This window comes from Agelaius phoeniceus, chromosome 30 (assembly GCF_051311805.1).
Source record: "Agelaius phoeniceus isolate bAgePho1 chromosome 30, bAgePho1.hap1, whole genome shotgun sequence".
Taxonomy (NCBI): Eukaryota; Metazoa; Chordata; class Aves; order Passeriformes; family Icteridae; genus Agelaius; species Agelaius phoeniceus.
This window is the reverse complement of record NC_135294.1, coordinates 4059508-4083012: the sequence shown is the minus strand read 5'-3', so window position 1 is coordinate 4083012 and position 23505 is coordinate 4059508. Positions and strand designations below refer to the sequence as shown.

General features: G+C 48.4%; 1 protein-coding gene across 2 annotated transcripts in view; it reads right to left on the bottom strand.

The window, feature by feature from the left end:
• Positions 1-23505, bottom strand: part of UNC5D (unc-5 netrin receptor D) — a 111498-nt gene that overhangs the window by 10287 nt on the left and 77706 nt on the right. The window contains exons 8-12 of one of the 2 annotated variants that reach the window (XM_077191776.1): positions 13386-13571; positions 10431-10808; positions 7226-7310; positions 4286-4454; positions 2799-3026 (exon numbers count right to left, since the gene is read on the bottom strand). In XM_077191776.1, the coding sequence (XP_077047891.1) occupies positions 2799-3026; positions 4286-4454; positions 7226-7310; positions 10431-10808; positions 13386-13571 (1046 nt within the window). The remainder of the gene's footprint in view (positions 1-2798; positions 3027-4285; positions 4455-7225; positions 7311-10430; positions 10809-13385; positions 13572-23505) is intronic. The other variant, XM_077191777.1, reaches the window with a different exon arrangement.

Here is a 23505-nt window from a genome sequence, read left to right as displayed (position 1 = left end):
CGTTAGAGGAGCTCCTGGAATCACTGTGACCTTCTGCAAATTCAATGCTCCAGCTCTCTGAAACTGCACTAATGGATTTCTATTATAAACCAATTTTTTTCCAGGCATTTAGGTTGGTTTAACCCCTGGTGGTGTCCCAGATTGCAAGGCAAGATGTATTTATTCTATTTGCCATCTGCACGGCAGCTGTCTCCTGTTCATGGGCAGTTTTCCTTATCTCTTCCACAGCCACTCCTCCCTCTGGGGAGACATCTGCTGATAAGAGGCCATTGAATGTCCCTGCATGGCTGATAAGAACTGCAGCATCCCATTGGGAGATGTGAGCCCAGAGGGAGGAGCCAAGCATTCCTACCTGGATAGAATCTGGAGATTCTGGAACACCAGCCAAGCATTCCTACCTGGATAGAATCTGGAGATTCTGGAACACCAGGCAAGCATTCCTACCTGGATATAATCTGGAGATTCTGGAACACCAGCCAAGCATTCCTACCTGGATATAATCTGGAGATTCTGGAACACCAGCCAAGCCTTCCTACCTGGATATAATCTGAGATTCTGGGACACCAGCCAAGCATTCCTACCTGGATATAATCTGGAGATTCTGGAACACCAGCCAAGCATTCCTACCTGGATATAATCTGGAGATTCTGGAACACCAGCCAAGCATTCCTACCCGGATATAATCTGGAGATTCTCGGCTCTCCACTGGATTCCCCAGAGGAACAGCAGCTGCCTCTCCTTCCCCTGGATCTTCAGAGGAAGAGACTCCACCCTTCTCTACAGGATCCCTGCTCCAGCAGAACCAGCCCTGGCACTGCAGGAGGGCTGAGCCACAATTCCAATGGTTCTGCTGCCCACACCCTGACCCACAGGGTGTCAGGCTGGGTTCTGACTCTGGCACTGTTGGTTTAATTCACTGCATTGTTGATTTTATCCTTTTATTTTCTTCCCTATTAAAGAACTGTTATTCCTGCTCCCATATTTTTTGCCTGAGAGCCCCTTAATTTAAAATTTACAGCAATTCAGAGAGGGGGTTTACATTCTCCATTTCAGGGGAGGCTCCTGCCTTCCTTAGCAGACCCCTGGCTTTCCAAACCAAGTCAAGTGGTTGGGTTCATCCAAAGAAAGAATATTGGGAGGTTTCAGTTTTTTGGTTTCCAGCCACAGAGGGAGCAAATTATTTCTTAACCGTTCTCAAAATTCCTGGAGAATGCTGGATGGTTGTGAATGTTGTGTGAGTGCTGCTCTGCCTTCAGTGACAGATGTGGGGCTCCTCCCACAGCAGCAGCATTTGGGGCAAAACACAAAGGATCTGGGTCTCTCCAGTTTTGAGAGCCAGGAGTTTCCCAGCACACTCAGAACTACCCAAAGCTCCAAGGCAGCTGCTGGAGGAGCAAGGAGAGTTTTCAGCTAGGGAAAAAGTCAAAATCAAGGGAACTTTGTCTCATACATAAACCTGCACTGTGCAGGATTAACTGCCAAACACCACTTGGCAACCCTGACTCTGATATTTTATCCAAAAAACTCTGTAATTTGCCATATTTTATCCAAAAACCCCTGAGACTCCCTGCATTTCTTCCAAAAACCTCTGAATTTCCCCATATTTTATCCAAAAATGCAATTCCCCATATTTTATCCAAAAACCTCTGTAATTTCCATATTTTATCCAAAAACTTCTGTAATTTCCCATATTTTATCCAAAAAAACCTCTGTAATTTCCCATGTTTCATCCAAAAATTAAATTCCCCATATTTTATCCAAAACCTTCTGAAATTTGCCATATTTTATCCAAATACCCCTGTAATTCCCCATATTTTATGTAAAAACCTCTGAAATTCTGATATTCCTGATAATTCTGTAATTCCTGTATTCCTGGTATTGCCTTGCTTTTAGGGCTGCATCACTCCATGAATTCAGGACTGTCTCACTATCCACACACACCCTGCTCACTCCTGGCAAGGCAGAGAACTGGTAATTATTCTTCTGATCATTTCCTCCAGACTCATCAGGAAGACACCGGTACCCACTAATTGTCTAAGTGTTATAAAGAGGATAATTAGGCAGCCATTGTGAGCCTCTAACAATCCTTTTGGTGCCTTGGCTTTTATTAGCAGCACAGAGACAGCAGCTCCACTCACAGCCCTGTTCCCATTCCTGTGCCACAGCAAGAGGAAGGAAAAAAATTCCATCTCACAACTGTTTGCATTTCAGTTCCCCAAAGAACAGCATTTTATCCAAAAAAACCTCTGTAATTTACCGTATTTTATCCAAAAACCTCTGTAATTTGCCATATTTTATGGCAAATTCCATCTCACAACTGTTTGCATTTCAGTTCCCCAAAGAACAGCATTTTATCCAAAACCCTCTGAAATTCCCCATATTTTGAGCTCCTGAGTTTACCAAAAGCCAGAGAATGTCACTGTTGTGTCCTGGAACACGGTGCAGGAAAATAATTCTGATCCCAAGTGCCATGTGGGGATTTGGCTTTTTTTTTTTTTTTTTTTTTTTCCTAAGGGGAAATGCAGGATAATTGAATTTTTGTAAACCAGGGCTGGGTGAGTTGTTTGGCTAGCTGAGAATGTGGCAAAAAATGAGAGAGCAAACAAGAGAGTTTGGCCGCCCTAGAGCTCTCAGTGTAAATCCACAACTGCAGGGAATTTAAGGGATTTATTCAAATGGTGCAGCAAGTGCTTAAAAAAATCCAATATTCCCATTGGGTTAAGGTTGGGGATAAAAGGAGTAAAAGGGTTTAATGGGAAAACCAAGCAAGCCCAGAGGAGCAAAGTGAAGGCATTTACCTGGAATGCACAAGGGGTGTTATCCACACAATAAACCCTCAGATTGTAATCCAGAGAATTGCAAGACAGGCAGCCAAAAACGGCGACTTTCAGCTGTCGAACGGCGCAGTCTGAGATGGGTTCCCCAATTAGGGCATAAGTTCCAAAGCTGTTTAAGAGAATGTGACAGGCATAAGGATCCAACAGGCAGTAGCAAGAAGTAGTTTCCTCTTCCACAGACATCACTTCCTGCAAAATGAAATTCAGGTTTAAAGAGAATAAAGCGAAGTGGAATCAATAGGCCTCGACAATAGGAGTCATGGCATTAATTCTTTATTTTTATTCAACTGGAATGCAGAGGGTTGCTGGGAGCCACTCTGGGGGAAGGGGAGAAGGGGGACTGCTTCCCTGAGTAAATATTCCCAATTTAGCCCTGAGTCAGCAGGAGGATTTATGGCCATGCCCAGCACAGAGCTCGCTGTGTACATACAATAATAATGATGATGCCTAAGCAATTTTAGCAGCTTTTTTCAAGTGCTCTTGACTTTCTGGCTAATTTTTCCCCCCAGTGTCAAGTTAAAAAATTACCTTGAATGTTAAAGTCAATAAGCAAACCTTGAACAATGGCTGGGCTTTGACTTCCTTCCAGAACATCCATTACAGCCACGTTTCCCTTCCTCAAAAACTGCCTCTGCTCTGCCTCTGCTGCTCAGCCCTGCCCTGTGTCCCTCTGTCTGTGTGTCCTGTGACCCTCTGTCCATCTGTCCCTCTCCTCAGTGACCCAGGCTGTCTGAGGCCAGCACTGCTGGAGCTGCCCAAGCTTTGAGTAAATCTGAATTAGGAAAATGGGACTGGGAATGGCTTAAAGCACAGCAAACCCCAGGCAGGGGCTCAGAGAGGGACAGGACAGAAGGACAGACTGCAGCCATGGCATCCATGGCTGGGCTTTGTATCCATAAACTTCTGCACATCTTCGTGTGAAACACCCAAACCCAATTTCGCTGTTTCTTCACAAAACACAAAATCTTTTTCACTGCGATTGTTTCTTCTCTGTGTCTATCCCCACCAGAACCTCTGCACAACCAAAGCTTAACTCCATTTCCACACTGGGGTAGGGGGATAGAATATAAGTAAATAAAGAAAGTATAGAATGTAATCTTATCCCCTCAAGAGTTGCAGCTGAGCCAATTATTAAGGATTAGGAGCAGGCCTGATGTTAACAGGCCGCAGCTGTAGCCAATGAGAAGAGTGTTATAAAAGAGTGAATTGGTTAGTTGAGGGGAACTGGAGCCAGCTGGCTGCTGTGAGGACAAGGCAGAGTCAGTGCCTGGAGGAGCTGCCTACAAGAAACATCAAGGAGGTGCAAAACTCTGGCAACATGGAACCCTTGCAATGTAATGGCAGTAGAACTCTTGCACTATAGTGACAACAAATGGCGATCCCAATGTGATTTGGGAGAAATAACCCCAATGTGACAACAACTGGGCACAGCCTGGGGCTGGGCTTACCTCCCACTTGCCCTGCTGGGTCCTCCTTTTGAGGTGGATGCTCCAGTGCTGGGGGTCGGCGTGGGCGCAGTGCGGGATGCTCAGGGCGCAGGGGGTGCTCACGGCCAGATCGGGGGGCCCGCAGCTCACCTCAGGGCCCAGCAGCACCTCAGGGCCCTCTGGCTCCAGGCTTGGGGCAGCAAAGACAAGAGTGGCTGTCAGGAGTGAGAATTCACTGAAAAGAGTTCAAATCCAAGCACCTCCCTCATCTGTATAAGGGTCTCTGTGGTCAGGATGACCCCAAGATGTGCTAGAAAATCTTTTTTTCCCAGCCCAACAGCTGAAGAAGAAGAGAGAATTCATTGGCTCTCATTCTCAGGGTTGTTTATTTTCTCTCATCTATTCCATTCTTTCTCTGACCTGCTGAGCTCTGTCCAGCAGGCTGGGTTGTGGCACAGTCCCTGCCCTTGGAGTGGTGTTGGCTTTTTATACTAACAACTACCTGTGCTTTATTTACAATAATTTTCCAATACCTATCATGTGATGGCATTTGTAGGGGTCTTAGGATCAGGGACAAGATGAGGATCTGACTCGATAGTCCAGAAGGCTTGATTTATTATTTTATGATATATATATTATGTTAAAACTCTACTAAAAGAATAGAAGAAAGGCTAGCTAAGAATAGAAAAGGAATAAAAATAAAGGCTTGTGGCTTGGACAGAGAGTCTGAGCCAGCTGACTGTGATTGGCCATTAATTAGAAATAACTGCATGAGACCAATCCCAGATGCACCTGTTGCATTCCACAGCAGCAGATAACCGTTGGTTACATTTTGTTCCTGAGGCCTCTCGGCTTCTCAGGAGAAAAAAATCTTAAGGAAAGGATTTTTCATAAAATGTGTCTGTGACACCTTTCACCTACGTTAGACAGTCTGTCTCTAAACCAATCTCAAAGTGCCACCATCACAGCAGAAGATGTAGGACAAGAAGAAGGAGAAAAATGGACACATCCAGGTCCCTCCATCTTGCCTCTTGAACTCCCATTCTACATCTCCAAAATTCTACTTTTTCACCCTGTGATAAATTCACTGTCGTTCTACTCAAACTCTTGTGGCTTGTAACTCTTCGCACAAAGTTGGGAATTGTTTTTCTCCATGGGCTAAAATCAAAGGCACAGGTGGTTTTGACTCTGTGCTAAGGTCTCTGAGCCCCTGCCAGGGTCTGGAGTCCTCCAGGGCAGCCAGAGCAATGTCCTGGGTTCCCACACTGCTGCTCATTTCTGCTCATTTCACGTGGAAGCAGCAGCTGGAGATGAAACAAACCCATTAGACCCCATCTAACTCCAATCAGCGGCCGGTCAGTTTAGGACTCTGGTATTTAAAGCACATTTCAATTTGTTTAACCCAAATCCAGCACTGGAATTGCTCTGTGCCAGCCAGCCCAGCTCCGAGCACCAGCTGGTCCCGTCCCCACCGTGCTCTGCCTTCAAACGCTGCCATCAACAATATTTTCACAGGAGTGAAGATAAAACAAATTATAGCTGAAAAAACACAGGCTCATAAATTCTTCCAGATTGAGTGTGATCTCCCTGCCTTGAAAACCCATTTGTATTCTGCAGGAGGAGGGAGCTCAGTGACTTTTACAGACTCGGGGACAGGGCTGTGATTGGAACTAGGGCTGGGCCAGGTGCAGCCGTGGCTGTGGCTCTGGGACAGGCAGGGGAGATCCCACCTGAGCTCCAGGGATTCACCTGGGCTCCGTTAATGGCTGCATCCTCTGCCTGCTGCCTTCCAGAGATGTGTAATCTGCTTTTCTTCTCTCTCACTCCAGCGAACTGGAGCCACCCCCACACCAACGTGTTTTCCGTCTCTCTTGGAATAAATCCCCAGGCAGGAGCGATGCCAGAGTGGAGGAGAATCCCTTGGACACTGAACCAGCAATTGAAACCTCTTGCCCTGCTGGTTTTGTTGCTGTTTGGTTGTATTTTAATCCATTTGGGTTCTAAATCACTGGGCATGCAGCTCCCTCTTCAAACGAAAGCAAATGGTGTTTCCAAGATAAAACATGAGAGGAGGAACCTCAACCAAGGTAAAAATTAGGGAAAGGACCTCGACCAAGATAAAAAATAGAAGATACAAGAATGAAACCAGGATATAAAAAGGGGGAAAAGCCCAAGGTGAATTGGGTACCCCATTCCAGTGCCCTGACATGGAGCTGTAGCTGTGGGTGCCCAGAAAATGCCCTTTTTTCCATCACCACTCCTGCTAAAGAGAGGCAGGAATGTTCCAAGCCTCCCCTCAGTCTGTGTGTACAAGTGTTGGTGAGAGGGAGACTGCAGGGGAGGAGAAAAAAAGAGGTAAAAAGGTAAAAATTAGGGAAACCAAGGCAAAAATTAGGGAAAGGACCTCGACCAAGATAAAAAAATATAAAGATACAGGAATAAAACCAGGATATAAAAAGGGGGAAAGCCCAAGGTGAATTGGGTACCCCATTCCAGTGCCCTGACATGGAGCTGTAGCTGTGGGTGCCCAGAAAATGCCCTTTCCATCACCACTCCTGCTAAAGAGAGGCAGGAATGTTCCAAGCCTCCCCTCAGTCTGTGTGTACAAGTGTTGGTGAGAGGGAGACTGCAGGGGAGGAAAAAAAGCCACAACAAGGTAAAAAAGAAGGTCAATTCCTTTTTTCCCTCTCTCAAGTGCCACAATAATCAATTCTGCTGAAACCTCAGTGCTTCCAAGTGTCTGTAGGATTTTCAGGCTTAAAAAAAACCATAAAATCAAAGCACCCCCAGAGCCCGAGGTGCTGAGCTCCTCCTGAGCAGGGAGAGGAGCAGCGGGCACAAGAATTCCAAGGGTTCCACAGGAGCAGCACTCCAAGGGCATTTGTGTGTCCCTCTCAGGGTCACAGCAGGGTGGGGACCCCAGGAGTGGCTCCTGCAGAGCCATGATCCCAAATCTCTCACCTGGACTCCTTCTGAGTGATGGCCAGGTAGATTTCCCAGGAGCTCTCCTCTGGAATAGCCCCGTGTGGAATCAACAGACTGACCCCTGGAAAAGAGCAAGGGCAGGAGTGACCCTTGGGAAGGGCGGGGTTGCCAGGGGACAGGGAACACCACTGGAATGTTCCTCTGCATTCCTGCTTCTCGTGGCAACCTCACCAGATGAAAGGAATGTAAACTATCCAAGGAAACAAAGCTGTTGCTTCCCCATCAAAGGAAAAGACATCTTATTTCCCAAAAAAAAAGCCTCTTGGAGGCTCTTTCCTTTCTGAAATAAGACTTGATCATTGTGGGATCCTGAGGAATCTCCCCATGGAGAGGGGGATCATCCTTTTGTCCCCACACATCCCAGCTCCTGCTCCCAAGTCACATCCTCCTTCCACACCGCCAGAGTGGATCAGAAGTTAACAGGGCAGTTTTCCACTGGGGACCACTGCAGTTAAACTGCTTTATCTCACTCTCAGGAGAGTGAGGGGGGATGTGTTTGGCATCTCAGGAGAGTGAGGGGACGTGTTTGGCATCTGCCACACAACGCAGAGCCTTGGTGATGCCCTGACTCCATCAAACCCCCTCCCCAAATGCAGGTGAGCCCGAGCAGTGGGAGCTGCTCTGATTTGGTTGCTTTGCTTTAATTTGAGCTTTTCCTATATCAGTGTCGGAGCTGGGGATTTTGGAAAGGACATGGGGATTTTGGATGCTGGACAGCATTTCTAGAGCATCTGGAGCATGGCCAAGGAGGATCCTGTGTTTGTGGGACAATTCCAGATCCCTGTGCTCATCCCAGCTCCTGCACCCCGGTGATCCCATCCTCCTTCCACACCACCAGGGTGGATCAGAAGTTAACAGGGCCGTTTTCCACTAGGTACCACTGCAGTCAAACTGCTTTTTCTCGCTCTCAGGAGAGAGGGGGGACGTGTTTGGCATCTGCCACACGATGCAGAGCCCTGGTGGAGGCACCGACTTGATCACACTGGAATTTACAACTGCTTGGCACAGCTGATCTTACATAAAGGCAGCAAGAATTACATAAATTTCAAGTGGACCAAATACATATTTTAATAATCTAATTGATGGGACTATCATTACATAAAGTAGCTAAATATACAGTATGAGGGAATTCTTAATTCATGCCTTAACTTTGTGCCTCTGCAGTGTTCCTTCCTCAGCACAAAACCAGTCTGTGGAGAAATGAAAACATTCCCCACGTTGTGCATGCCTGGGCTGTCACTGTTATCAATCCTCTCTAAACACAAGCCACGTTTTTTATGGTAACCTTTAAAGCACCCGTTTTGTGGGACATGAAGGATAAAGCTCTAAATCATCCAGTTCAACCAGAGAGCAGCAGATAATCCTGGAGCCACTGCTCAAACGAAAACAGAGCTGAATTTAAAGTGGATAAATATCATTGGAGTTGAAGGATGATAACACCTAGCTGGCAGTATCTGGCCTTTTTGTGCTGCCTTTTGGGGAGAGAAAATACCCGGGCTAAGGGCTGGGATTTGGGGTGATGCAAGCACAGCCCTGGGGGTGCAGCTGCAGGGCTGCGAACCTGCAAAGCTCTGATCTGCTGCTCCACTCATTCCACAACAAACAAACCACCCTGCAGGTCTGCAGAACTGCAGGTCTGAAACGCGTCCCACAAAGGTCACAAAAGTCAAAAAGCACACAGAGCAGAGGGAGCCACAAAGAAGAGGGAGCATCTCAGCCCCCAGCCAGGGACAGGGGCCCTGCTTTGGGCATCTGGGAGATTTTTGCTCCAAGAAAGGGGGAAAGGGGCAGGCAGGAGGGGCAGTGGGGCTGTCCCCAGGCCTGGCTGCTGTCCCTGTGTCTCCCCGTGGGGCTGGAGCTGCTGCTGGAGCATGAGGAGCTCCTTACGTAAGATCCAGCACCGACCCTTCCCGGGGAGCCTCTGCTCTGGAGCAGCATCCAAGCAAGGCTCAGCTTTGATTAATGTGACTTTCATGCTGAAGACATCAAGAGAGGCAGTAATTTAAAACAGTTCAAATAGGCATAATGCCTCTTCAGTCCTCAGCCCAGGCTTCCCTCTGATCACTCGTGTCCTGTGTGGGCAACTTGCCCTACTTCCAAAATTTGCATTAGTGGGGCCCCTACTTCTTCTTTCCTGGAGAAAAATTTTAAATTTTAATTTTTTTTAAATTTAGTTATAAAACACAGAATCAGGCAGCCTAAGCTCAAATTCCTCTACGTGCTTTGGTGAGCAAGGAGCCACCTGTTGCAGTGTGATGTCAGGGTTTGCTTCAGAACCTTGGGTTCCCCCCTGATAATTCCCTGCCAGGTGTCTCAGTCACCTCTCCTTCCCCTCCAGCACTGTCTGTCAGTCCTGGCATTCCAGAAGGGCCTCGAGTGATTGGGCAGATCCAAAGGATGCCCTCTACCCCTGGGGGGCCCTGGGCCATCCAGGTGTCCTTTGTCCCTTTGTCCCTCCCCTCCTGTCCCTGCTTGGTGCCTCCCTGCCCCTTCCCTGCCCCTCTCCCTGGGGTTCAAAGGAGCAGCAGCCACGGGCTCAGGGAGTTCTGTGGGAGCTGGTGCTGCATTCAGAGGCCTGAGGGCCAGAATAAAGCTCTGGATCCAAAGCCTCCCTCAGAACCGACTCCTTTCCTTCACCATGGCCTGAAAGCTTCTCCACAGAGGGAAACCTGAGGAGCAGCCCCTGGTATGGGGGGAAGCTCCATCCCAGCAGCACCAGAGCTCCTGCAGGCCTGGACTTGTCTGCAGGGCCCAGCTGCAGCACCCAGGCAGCCCAAAGTGTCTGTGGGGTGAAACACCACACACCCAGGCAGCCCAAAGTGTCTGTGGGGTGAAACACCACACACCCAGGCAGCCCAAAGTGTCTGTGGGGTGAAACACCACACACCCAGGCAGGCAAAAGTGTCTGTGGGGTGAAACACCACACACCCAGGCAGCCCAAAGTGTCTGTGGGGTGAAACACCACACACCCAGCAGCCCAAAGTGTCTGTGGGGTGAAACACCACACACCCAGGCAGGCAAAAGTGTCTGTGGGGTGAAACACCACACACCCAGGCAGCCCAAAGTGTCTGTGGGGTGAAACACCCCAGTGCTGCTGTTTGGTTCCACACCAAGGTTCAGACAAGCTCCCATCCACGTGTCCCATGTCCACAATATTGGTAATATTCCAATAACCACTCACCCGTGTTAGGGACCACCAAGCGGCCCCCCAGGTGCCCAAACAGGGCCGTGCTCCTCAGCTCGCTGCTGCTGGAGATGGAGGCCAGGTTCTGGATGAACATGGCCTTGTTCCTGGCCTGGAGGGTCCCAAAGGGCCTGGGGCTGCCGTGCGGGAAGGTGCCGGGGTGGGCCTTGCCGTGGAACTCGGCCCGCTCGGTGACACCCAGGGACACCATGAAGGAGCTCTGCACCTTGACCTTGATGTCGGCCAGGGGGTTGAACAGGGAGGACTCGGTCATCAGCTCCTTGTCCAGGGGGTCCTGCAGGCAGATGGGGCCGCTGTAGGTCCTGCTGACCGTCAGCTCGGGCTGCAGGGACGAGTTGAGGAGCAGGGAGTTACCTGTGGGGACAGCAGCAGGGAGGGAGGGTGAGAGGAATGGGGGGGTTTGTGTTTCCAAACCAGCCGGTGGATAAAACCAGCGCTGGGAGAGAAAAGAAACGATGGGAAGGATTCCACTGATTGATGAATGGAAAAAGAGATTTGCTTTTACAAATAAAGTTTAGGTTTGCTGGTAAATGAAATTAGACATTGAAAGGTGAAGAAAACAATGAGGAAAACCCCCTAAATTCTGTAAGAATTAAAAATTAATTTTAATTTTACATTAGAGGGAAATTAATTTTAATTTTACATTAGATGTTTTACATTAGAGGGAAATCTTTGGGATCAGGTGTTCTGGGAAGTCTGAACCTCTCAAGTACCTCAGAAATGGGAAAAAACCCTGAATTCCATAAGAATTAATAATTAAAAGGGAGGGTTACGCATTAGAGGGAAATCTTTGGGATCAGGTGTTCTGGGAAGTCTGAACCTCTCAAGTACCTCAGAAATGGGGAAAGAGAGAAGGGAAATGTGGCTGGAAATTGGGATAAAAAGGGAGGCTGCATCCTGCAAAAATCTGAGAGACCCCAGGGGATGCCCCATGGCCTCTGCCTTGATTGGAATAAAGTCAAAGGACTCCTCTGTCTCCTTTTTGGACACAAACCTCTGGTGTTTTTGGATTAATTTTCTTGACAAGGAGACACCTCAGCAACCCTCCCCGAGCTCTCAGAGCCCCAAATCCCTGTTGGATTTTGCAAACACAAAGTGTCAGATCTTGGCCCAGTTCCTCCCAAAACACCAGGCCACGTCAGAGAGCAGAACTGGTGCCCAGATCTGACACTTGGTGTTTGCCAGGCCTCAGGCAGCTCCAGAGTGCAGGAATAACCCAAGCAGGAGCCTCCTTTGGTTTGGATTCAGTCGTTGTGTTTGCCCCTTGCCTCTCTTGTTGTTTTCTTTCCTTACATTCATCCCCACTGGGTGACAACGTCTTCCTGCAGACCTTCTACACAAACCCACAGCTTCGTGCCTGAGGGAAACTGGGCTGAAAGGGAGGGGGGACAAGACTGATACAGGGAAAGACACCGCAGTTATTCATTTTGAGGTGTTTTACCTCAGAAAATGCTCTGAAAAATGAAAAGTGCATGGTTTTAGGGCCTGAGTCCTCTGGCTGCTCGGTTTTATGGTGGGGTCTTTTTCTTTGGTTGTTTAGTTGGGTATTTTCAGAGCCTCCAGAATGAAAGGTTTTAAGCATTAAGCCAAGCAAACAATTCCCCAGACTCAAAACAAGACTCAGACTGAACCACAAAGGAAAATGTTCTTGTTTGAGACAGTCATTGAGATTTACACAGCCCTAATTAAAGGTTTGGATTTAGAAATGGATGAATGAACTTCCTTCAAACGTCCTTGTCTGCCAAGCCCTTTTGCCAATTTCTTGCAAGTCATGCTTGGTGAGGAACGTCTCCAGGAAATAAAGAAACTGTAAAAACAACCCCACAAAACCCCCCCAAACAAACTCTGCAACATATTTCCCTTTTCTGAAGAGAGAACAGAGACATGGGGACACTTTCACAGCCTGCCCACGCTCCCACCCACCCACAATCAGGCAGGTCTGAGGTAGAATGGCAGCACAGAATCAATAAACATCCTGCTTCCATCCCCACTCCACTCCCTCCCCACCTTCCTGTTCTGAGGGAATAACATTCCTGGAAACCTGAGCGCTGCTTTTAGCAAAGGTTTTGTCCATATTTTATGGCACTGGTGGTGTTTTCTAGACCTTCAGGGGTCCAGTTTTACACAAATTGATTTCCCTCAGTGCCTGTGTTACAGCAGGTTACAAAACACTTCCAGCTGGGGGTCTCGGATTATCAGGAAAAGAATAATTCCTTTTATTGGAGTGAAGGAAAACTCTGTAACTGAGAACAGGAGGAGCTCCAGCTGTGCTGCCCGGGCTTGCTCTGATTTGGTTGCTTTGCTTTAATTTGAGCTTTTCCTAAATCAGTGTCAGAACTGAGGATTTTGGAAGGGACATGGAGATTTTGGATGCTGGACAGCACTCCTAAAGCATGTGGAGCATGGCCAAGGAGGATCCTGGGTTTGTGGGACAGAGCAGAGCCAATTCCAGATCCCTGTCCCTGTCCCCCAAACCCCCTCCCCAAACACAGGCGAGCCTGAGCAGTGGAGGAGCTGCTCTGATTTGGTTGCTTTGCTTTAATTTGAGCTTTTCCTATATCAGTGGAGGAGCTGGGGATTTTGGATGCTGGACAGCATTTCTAGAGCATCTGGAGCATGGCCAAGGAGGATCCTGTGTTTGTGGGACAATTCCAGATCCCTGTACTCATCCCAGCTCCTGCACCCCGGTGATCCCATCCTCCTTCCACACCACCAGAGTGGATCAGAAGTTAACAAGGCCATTTTCCACTGGGTACCACTGCAGTCAAACTGCTTTATCTCGCTCTCAGGAGAGAGGGGGGATGTGTTTGGCACCTGCCACACGATGCAGAGCCTTGGTGATGCCCTGACTCCATCAAACCCCCTCCCCAAACGCAGGCGAGCCCGAGCAGCGGGAGCCCTGCAGAGAAGAAAGGAAATCGCCGCACTAACCTTGTCTGACTGTTTTAAAATTAAAAGTCTGGAAGCCTCCCGTGAGTGCAGAGGAATCAATGACATCCACGCCGTACTCACTCTGACTGCGCCGGTACAGGGTCACCCCCAGCGCCAGCACGGCCACCGCCAGCACCGCCGCCGCCAGCCCCGAGTACAGCGCCACGTCCGCGCCGCGCTCCACGTCTGCGGAGAGACAGGGTCAGCCACAGGGGGATGTGGGGGACAGGAGCTGTGTCAGGACAGGGGGGATGTGGGGGATGTAGTGGGACAAGAGCTGTGTCAGGGACAGGGGACATGGGGGGATGTAGGGGATGTGGGGGACAAGAGCTGTGTCAGGACAGGGGGGATGTGGGGATGTAGGGGATGTGGGGGACAAGAGCTGTGTCAGGGACAGGGACACAGGACACAGGGACATGTGGGGACATGTGGGGACATGGGAAATATGAGGGATATCAGGGGACACAGAGGGACAAGAACTGTGTTGGACACAGGGACATGGGGACATGGGGACATGGGGGATGTGGGGGGACAAGAGCTGTGTTGGGGACAGGGGACATGGGGGGACATAGGGGACACAGGGGGATGTGAGGACATGGGGGATGTGGGGGACAAGAGCTGTGTCAGGGACAGGGACACAGGACATGGGGACATGTGGGGACATGGGAGATGTGAGCGATATCGGGGACATGGAGGGACAAGAGCTGTGTCAGGGACACGGGGACATGGGGGGATAGGGGAACATGGGGGGACATGGGGGACCAAGGTGGAGCTGGGCACAGAAGCAGGGGCAGCACTGGATAACAAGGGCTGAGAGGGTGAGTGGAATCCCCGATGGAGCACCCCAACCTGGAGAGCCTGTTTGGGTCTGGGGATGGCTCACCCCAACCTGGAGAGCCTGTTTGGGTCTGGGGATGGCTCACCCCAACCTGGAGAGCCTGTTTGAGTTTGGAGATGGCTCACCCCAACCTGGAGAGCCTGTTTGGGTTTGGGGATGGATCACCCCAGCCTGGAGAGCCTGTTTGGGTTTGGATGTGGATCACCCCAACCTGGAGAGCCTGTTTGGGTTTGGATGTGGATCACCCCAACCTGGAGAGCCTGTTTGGGTTTGGGGATGGCTCACCCCAACCTGGAGAGCCTGTTTGGGTTTGGGGATGGCTCACCCCAGCCTGGAGAGCCTGTTTGGGTTTGGATCTGGATCACCCCAACCTGGAGAGCCTGTTTGGGTCTGGGGATGGAGCACCCCAACCTGGAGAGGCTGTTTGGGTTTGGGAATCGCTCACCCCAACCTGGAGAGCCTGTTTGGGTTTGGGGATGGCTCACCCCAGTCTGGAGAGCCTGTTTGGGTTTGGGAATGGCTCACCCCAGCCTGGAGAGCCTGTTTGGGTTTGGGGATGGCTCACCCCAGCCTGGAGAGCCTGTTTGGGTTTGGGGATGGCTCACCCCAACCTGGAGAGCCTGTTTGGGTTTGGGGAGAAGGAATTGACTGCTGTGACAGAATGACCCCAAATGAATCCTGCAGTAATCCATAACTGAAATATCCCATCCCATTCTCCTCCATCTGCTGGGATTTGTGCACCATGGAATTAAATCTCTTGGCACATCCCCTAGGAGGGTCCTTGGGAGGTTCCCTGAATTCCCAGCTCCAGGGTGAGGGCAGGGAGCTCAGAGCCCACCCTGGGCAGGGTCTGGGTCCTGCTGGGGGCTTCTCCTCCACAGCAGAGCCCCAGGAACAGAAACTGGATTTGTTCATGGCCAACGAGAGCAGCGAAAGCTAACTGGGAAATCCAGAGTGCTCCAGAGTGTCAGTGAATGAACTGCACTGCACAGAAATAGGGTGCAAAGTTAAAAATCAGCGTTTAATAAACAGCCAATTACAGAAATTACTTAATTACTGCTTGGGAGGAGGCTTCTGTTGTGCTTTTCTGCTGAAAGTCAGATAATTTCATTTTAGCTGAGTTTTGAAAATGAACGTGAAACTTCAGAGTGTTGAGATGAAAGGAACCAGCACCTCTGGGCAGCATTTCCTTGGCTCAACACTTCCTGACAAAAAAGAAGTGTCTGAAAAGTGCCACCAGCCCCAGCTGGATGTCCTGGGAAGGGATATCCAGCAGGGAAATGGCAGCACCAGTCTCTAAACCCTGAATTTCAGGGACTGAATTTCAGCTGGGCACTCCAATCCAAAGTAAAATCAAAGGTTTGGTTCAAACATCCTCGGCAGAAAACATCCCTGCCATCCCCACTCTCCAACTGGTCCCAGTCAGCCCAACCATGAGATTCCAGCACCCACTCAACCCAAAAGAGACACCTGGATATCAGTTTTACCAGAATCACTCAACCAAGAAAATACTGCAAAATTTCTGCTGTATTTTCGAGTAATCCGCAAATGAAAAATGGTTCTGCTTTTAACACGTTGACAAGTTGCTGGGAAGGAAAAAGAAAAATCACAATATTTGCATGGAAACATCAGCTTTGGGGAGGATTCCACCTTCTGTGGCAGGCCAGGAAACCACACTGAACAAACTTGTAAGGTTACAAAATTCAGATTCCTAGAACAATTCCATTGCCACATGGCTCCACCAACTCAATCACTAAAAGAGAAATGTTTGGGGTTTTTTCCCTGAAACCTTTTTTTCCCTTTTTTTTTTCTTTCCCCCATGAGAGCCCTCCTTAAAAATGCTGTAAAGAGAATTTTAAGCTCAGTTAGGGATCCAATCAAAAGTAAAATCAAAGATTTGGTTCAAACACCCTTGACAGAAAACGTCCTCCTCATCTCCACCCTCCAACTGATCCCAACCAGCCCAACCATGAGATTCCAGCACCCACTCAACCCAAAAGAGATGTTTGGGTATCAGTTTTACCAGAACCACTTAACCAGAAGAAATACTGAAAGAAAACACTTCCTGCAAGAGTATTTCCCTACTTTGCAAGAAAATACTCCTGCAAAATTCCTGCTGTATTTTCGAGTAATCCGCAAATGAAAAATGGTTCTGCTTTTAACACGTTTACAAGCTGCTGGGAAGGAAAAAGAAAAATCACAATATTTGCAGGGAAACATCAGCTTTGGGGAGGAATCCACCTTCTGTGGCAGGCCAGGAAACCAACACTGAGCAAACTTGTAAGGTTACAAAATTCAGCTTCCTAGAACAATTCCATTGCCACATGGTTCCACCAACTCAATCACTAAAAGAGAAATGTTTGGGTTTTTTTCCCCTGAAACATTTTTTTCCCTTGAGATCCCTCCTTAAAAATGCTGTAAAGAGAATTTTAAGCTCAGTTAGGGATTGCAGAGAGTGAGAAACTGGCTGGCAATGTAAGAAGGAGACAGGCCAGACAGAAAAAGCAAAGAAAAAGGGGCCACACAGGCAAACTGGAAATGTCTCAGATGGGACCAAAACCACACAAAAACCAATCCAAAGCCCCTCTCCCCCAGCCCTGTTTTGTTCCCCAGCACCAGGTGCAGAAAGGGAAGTGCAGGCAATAATTACATTTCTATTTCTTCCAATTTCCTATTCCCAAGTTGCTTTGTTGTTACAGGGAATTAATTACGAGTTGCTATTGTTGAGTTAATTTCTGTGGGTAATTAGAGCAATGAGTGAGGCAGGAGGAGGGAGGGGATGGATCTCCAGGAACAATTGGGGTGTTTCCCTTCCCAGGGAGAGCTCCTGGGTTTTGCACCACAAAGCATCTCCAACTCTTCCCTTTGGATCACTGCTTTCAAAAAGGAAAGTGCTGAAAATGGGGATTATCCTATCCCTCCTGCCCTGCTGGGATGATAAATGATCGAGTCTGAGGGAGGCAGAAATATCCTGGCAGGAAAAGCTTCCAGCCCCAGGGGGAGGATCCCAGAGCTGATCTCCTGCTCCTCAGGTGCTCTGGAATTGCCTCCAAATCCCCTCAGGGAGTTCAGCATCTCCCTCCCCATCCATTCCCATGTCAGGCAATTCCCCTTTCCCGCTTTTACACGGTTGTGCATGGGTTAAAAACGAGAGGGAGGGCACAAAATCCAAAAAAAAATGGGAGCGGTTGGACTCAAGCAAAATCTTTCTGAGGAGAAGAATTCTCTTTTCATTGACTCTGAAATATCTCCAGGGCTTGAATTGGAGCCTGGTCTATAAATTTGATGATTGAAGCCTCCTGAGGGCCCTTCCCTGGAATGAGCTGGTGGTTGCTGCGTTCCCAGCGCTGCCCCAGTGCCAGGAAAAGCCTCTCAAAGCTCAGGGGAACAGAGCTCAGAGGATCCTCCTCAGGGTTTAGTGGGGTTTTAAGCAGCTTTATGCTAAAAGGGCAAACCCAGAGTGGCTCAGTATTCCTGGAATTATTCCCATGGAGCGCAGCTCCATGAGAAAGGAGCCTTTCTTTTGGGATTTTGGTGTTTCTTTAGAAACAACCACTGGTTTGTTATTGTTGTTGTTTTGGGGGTTTTTTTAAAGTAATTTTTACCTCTTTACCTTCTGATCTTTTCTTTTGGAGAATTCCTTCCATGGAAAATTAGAAATTAAGGGAAGGAGGAAGTTGTGGGAAATCTGGGGGAGCAGGGTGAGGTTCTGTTTTTCCTTTTTTCCCAGAAGGGAACAAAGTGGAAAGCAACCAAACAAACCAGAAAAGCAAACATTTATAGTCCACCAATTATTCCTTAATGAGCTGCATCCTCCAGGCCTGGGGGTGGGAGGGACCCTGGCAGGCACCACAAATTTTATCCCTTTCTGCTCCAGGATCCATGTTTGTGGTAATTGCAGCCCATTTTTCACTCCACCTCCTGCCACTGTTACACAACATTTATTGAAAGCGCATTTGATGGTAATGAAGTTTCTATTAACTATGATTAAGTTTCATAAAGCACCTGAAGATAATTTAAGATGTGCAGGAGCAGAAAGTGAAACATTTGGTTTAGTGCATTAGGAGAGGTAATTGATTAAATTATCTCATTTCCAAGCAGAGCCGTGCAGGGCCCACCTCCCCTGCTCCAGCACGGAGGGCAGGGCTGGGAGATGGGCAGCAGACCCCAGAGGTTCTTCCCAGGTTCTTCCCATCCCTCCCACAGCCCCAAGCCCTTCTCCTCACTCTTGGAGCACAAGGATCACGAGTCAGGGGCCTGGGGAAGAGATCCTTCAGTGGAACAGGCTGTGCCTCAAGGAGCTTCATCCCTGGCTCTGATTTTGCATCCTGGAGCAGCTCCTGCTCCGTGAGCTCTGTGTCCCTGCCCTCCTGGGACCTCTGCTGCTCACAGGGACCCCGAGATGTGTTCAAGTCTCTTTTCCCAGCCCGGCAGGCAAAGAAGGAGTCAGAGCTCTTCAGTTCTCGCTCTCAAGGTTGTTTATTGCTCCTTATCTATAAAATTCTTTCTCTGCCCTGCCAAGGTTCATTCAGCAGGTAAGACAAGGAGGAAGGTTCAATTCCTGCTGGTGTCCCACCCTGGCACAGCTCAAGGCCCTTTCCAGGGGTAAATTCTTCCTGATGTCCCATCCTGGCAATGCCCTACAGCCTTTTCCATGAGGAAATTCTTCCTGATGTCCCACCCTGGCACAGCCTGAGGCCCTTTCTATGAGGAAATTCCTGCTGATGTCCCTGGCAATTATCTACAGCCCTTTCCAGGGGTAAATTCCTGCTGATGTCCCTGGCAGTGCCCTACAGCCTTTTCCAGGAGGAAATTCCTGCTGATGTCCAACCCTGGCACAGCTCAAGGCCCTTTCCAGGGGTAAATTCTTCCTGGTGTCCCACCCTGGCACAGCCCTCTTTATGAGGAAATTCCTGCTGATGTCCCACCCTGACAATGCCCTACAGCCTTTTCCATGAGGAAATTCCTGCTGATGTCCCACCCTGGCACAGCTCAAGGCCTTTTCCAGAGGGAAATTCTTCCTGATGTCCCACCCTGGCACAGCTCAAGGCCCTTTCTATGAGGAAATTCCTGCTGATGTCCCACCCTGGCACAGCTCAAGGCTGTCCCCTCTCCTCCTGGCCCCTGTCCCCCTGCTCTCCTGCCCTGTTGGGGTTGGCAGAGCTGCAGGTGCAGGGCAGAGCAGCCCTGAGATGATGCCAGGCACAGAAACACCCTCCAGGTGAGACAGGAGGGAGCTGAGCAGGACCAGAACTGCACCAGGAACCCCAAATTCCGGCAGAAATTCCTTTTTTCCCAATTCCAGAGGTCGATCCTGAGCTGAGCATGCCCTGAACCAGGGCTCCCTGTCAGACAGGAATTGCTGAGGATGAGCCCCTGGCTCACTGAACCTGCAGATGCTAAAGCCTCTCATAAAACCTTGGCTCCTCCTTAGCTCCTGAACAAACAACCCAAACAGCAAAGGAGATGAGGGAAATCATATTTACAAGAGAAAAAAAAAAAAAAAAGAACTTTGGGATTTTAATTCATGAGGTTTTTTATCTGAGAGGGAGAGAAAGAGAGGAAGCTGCACTTAATAAATTTACATGGAGCATATCTATCTCCTATATTGCTTCTATATAAATGAAACATTTTCTCCTCGTTTGCTGACAATATGAATATTTTATGCTGTCCATGTTTTTCTCTTCATCTTCTCTTTTTTTCTTTCTTTTTTTTTTTTTCCCCCTTAAATCCCTATCAGGAAGTTCCTTTGCAGCAATTTCTCACTTGGTTAATTCAGGTTATTTGTTGGCTCTATTGGATGCTGTTGTTTATTTACACCTCAGCAAGAAGGAAGTTCAATACCTTGCAGTGGATCATTGGCAAAGAAACTCAGGTCGGAATTAATGATTCCTTTGTGTGTTTGATGCATGGAAAGGCTGGTGATGGGCACTTAAATTGGTTACAAGCTATAAAAATGCCCGGTTTATTCACATTTTTGTACCAAACACCCCCAATAACGGCATTTCTCTGTGTGTGCATGAACACACACATCCATGTGCCCCCAGCAGATGGAAATATGGGATATAAGGGGGTTTTCCTATTTTCCCCATTTTTCTGTAGGACTGCAGCTCTCAAAACTGAGCCTGCTCTGCCTCCCTCATGCCAAACACTTGAGCCACCATTTATAACCTAAAACCTGCCAAAGTAATCCCTAAAATTGGGAGACTCGGGCGGATTATGAGGCTCCTTCTCTTCATTTTAATATTTGTGAGGATGCTCAGTTTAGAAACACTTAACCCAGAAGATTGTTGGATTTTGGCTTTGCCTTTTTTTTTTGGACGAGGTTTTTATTTCCCTGCCCGAAGTTGGCTTTGCCTTTGCAGGAAAATGAGGCACAAAAAGACCCAGAGAGGAGGGTGAGACTGGAGGGTTTGCAGTGGAGCAAACCCTTCCCTGCTGCTGGCAGGGGCTGCCTGCACCAAACTGCAAAGGGAAAAGCATTTCCCATGGAAATGGAGATTCCTGCATCCAGGAGCCTCCTGGCAACAGCAGCAGCGCCGCTGGGGAAATGGAAAACAAAATGATTTGTGATTGTGCTGTGATTATTGGGGGTGCATTAGTAAAAACATGTTTGCAGGTCAGTCCCTGTGGCCCTACTTGTTTGTTTTGGTTTTGGGCACTGGGAGAAGAAATCAATAGGTTTTGAAGTCGGGAGAAATAGCTTTAAAGCAAACAGATAAAAGTGAAACAAAAAGCTCTCAAAAAAATAAAAATCCTCTCTTTTATTAAGCAGAGAGAAAGCTTTCACCTCTGCAGGAAAGAGAGAAATCCAGGCTGGCAAAGCATCCAACTGGGAATCCTGGCAGGGAATAAACACTGGGAGAACAAACGTGCTGGACACCAGTGAGGTGCTGGGAGTGTCTGGGGCCAGAGCATCCCTGCATTGTCACATCTTTTATGGAAAATCCTTTCCTTGGGATTTCTCCTCCTGAGAAGCTGAGAGGCCTCAGGAACAAAATGTAAGCAATGGTTATCTGCTGCTGTGGGATGCAACAGGTGCATCTGGGATTGGTCTCATGTGGTTGTTTCTAATTAATGGCCAATCACAGCCCAGCTGGCTCGGACAGAGAGCTGAGCCACAAACCTTTGTTATCATTCCATTCTTTTTCTATTCTTAGCTAGCTTCTGATGAAATCCTTTCTTCTATTCTTTTAGTATAGTTTTAATATCATATAAATCATAAAATAATAAATCAGCCTTGTGAAACATGGAGTCAGATCCTCATCTCTTCCCTCATCCAAAAACCCCTGTGAGCACGGTCACAGAGAGACACCCCAGGATCAGCACAGTCCCTGAGAGCTGAGTGAATGGCACTGCTCCCAAACCCTCTCTGGTTATTCTTTCTTAAAACACAGGGAAGGAAAAAAAAAAATTAAATTACATTTCTGTCCTTGGACACCTTGGAGCTGTTCTGTAGCCCTGGGAATTTTAAGTGCTGGGATCCACAGCCAGAGTGCTGAGTGTTCCCTCCTTCCAAACCCCAGCAAAATCTGATTGAAGCTATCCCTGAAGCCTGAATAAACACACAGGATGCTCTCTGCCACTGGGAAAGTATTAAAACCCAGGGCAAAAAAAAAGAGCGAGTTCATTTTGTTTATAAGAGAAAAGGCAATGCAGAACCATAGAAACAAGGACAGAGGGCTGGTTAAACACAGCATTACACAAAACAGACACATCCTTGTTTACATCTCCCAGCCCTGGCGCTCCTGATGGCTCCCGGGGCTGCTGTTCCACCTGACAAGGTGACAGCACAGGGACAGGAGAGGGCTCAGGGCAGGGATAAACTCACAAATTCCTGCCCAGCTCCCCGTGCTGGGGAGGGACAGCAGCAGCTTCCCAGTGCCAGATGCTTCCCATGCACTGGCTGTGAAAAATGCATGTGTTTTATGATTGGCTTTTCGTAAATATTCAAACGAATATTATATGTGTTGTGTTAGAAAGTAATGCTGTGTTAATTCTCTTAAGTGGTGTGTTAAATATAGTTTTAGGTTATAAAAAAATTGTTAAAATAGAAACTGTGCTATGTAGGATACTTTTTTTAAAGAAAGGACTTGCACTGAGATAGCAGCCACAGGACACCTGAATCTTTCAGAGAAAGAGAATTTATTGCCCTCTTATCAGGAGAAATGAACTTCTTCCTGCCTCGAAGGCACTGTCAGGATTCAGAGGAAGAAGCTGACACTGCCCAGACAGAATCCTGTGTTTGAATGGAATTTATGCATCATGGATGGGGTGTATGAATATGCAACAGGCTGTTGCTTTTAAGGGTTAATCCTCTGTTAACGTGGGTCCTTTTCCAGGCTTATTTTGCCCAGAAAAAGGTACCCGGACTGTCTGTAACTCTTTGTATTTATTGTCTCATATTGTCCTAATTCAAATTGTCCAAATTATTATTACTCTAACTGTATTACTATTTTTATAACCATTTTATTACTATTAAACTTTTAAAATTTCAATAAAACAAGCGATTGGCGTTTTTCACTCTGGTGAAGGGCAAAGCCTTTCCCAGGGAGCTGCAGCTCTGCCTGGGTTTAGCTCCTGCTGAATGCAGCAAAAGGAACAAACTCCGACCTTGGCCGGCGCCTGCACCCGCAGCAATCCCGGGGGCTTTGCCCGTTTGCTTGCAGGGAAAGGCTGAGGAGCACGTTTGGTTATGGGGGTGGGAGTTCCACCCTGCAAACCCCCTGGATTTGGGATTTTAGCATCACCTGATCATTCACAGGCAGAGAACGAGCAACACAAATCCAGAGACCTGGAAGATTTCAAACTCTGCACGGAAAACCAGAAAACCACATCTGTTGTGCTGTGATTTCAGGGTTTACCTCAGAACCTCGGGTCCCTCCCTGATAATTCCCTGCCAGGTGTGTCAGTCACCTCTCCTGCCCCTCCCAGCACTGTCTGTCAGTCCTGGCATTCCAGAAGGGCCTCGAGTGATTGGGCAGATCCAAAGGATGCCCTCTACCCCTGGGGGGCCCTGGGCCATCCAGGTGTCCTTTGTCCCTTTGTCCCTCCCCTCCTGTCCCTGCTTGGTGCCTCCCTGCCCCTTCCCTGCCCCTCTCCCCGGGCTTCAAAGGAGCAGCAGCCACGGGCTCAGGGAGTTCTGTGGGAGCTGGTGCTGCATTCAGAGGCCTGAGGGCCAGAATAAAGCTCTGGATCCAAAGCCTCCCTCAGAACCGACTCCTTTCCTTCACCATGGCCTGAAAGCTTCTCCACAGAGGGAAACCTGAGGGGCAGCCCCTG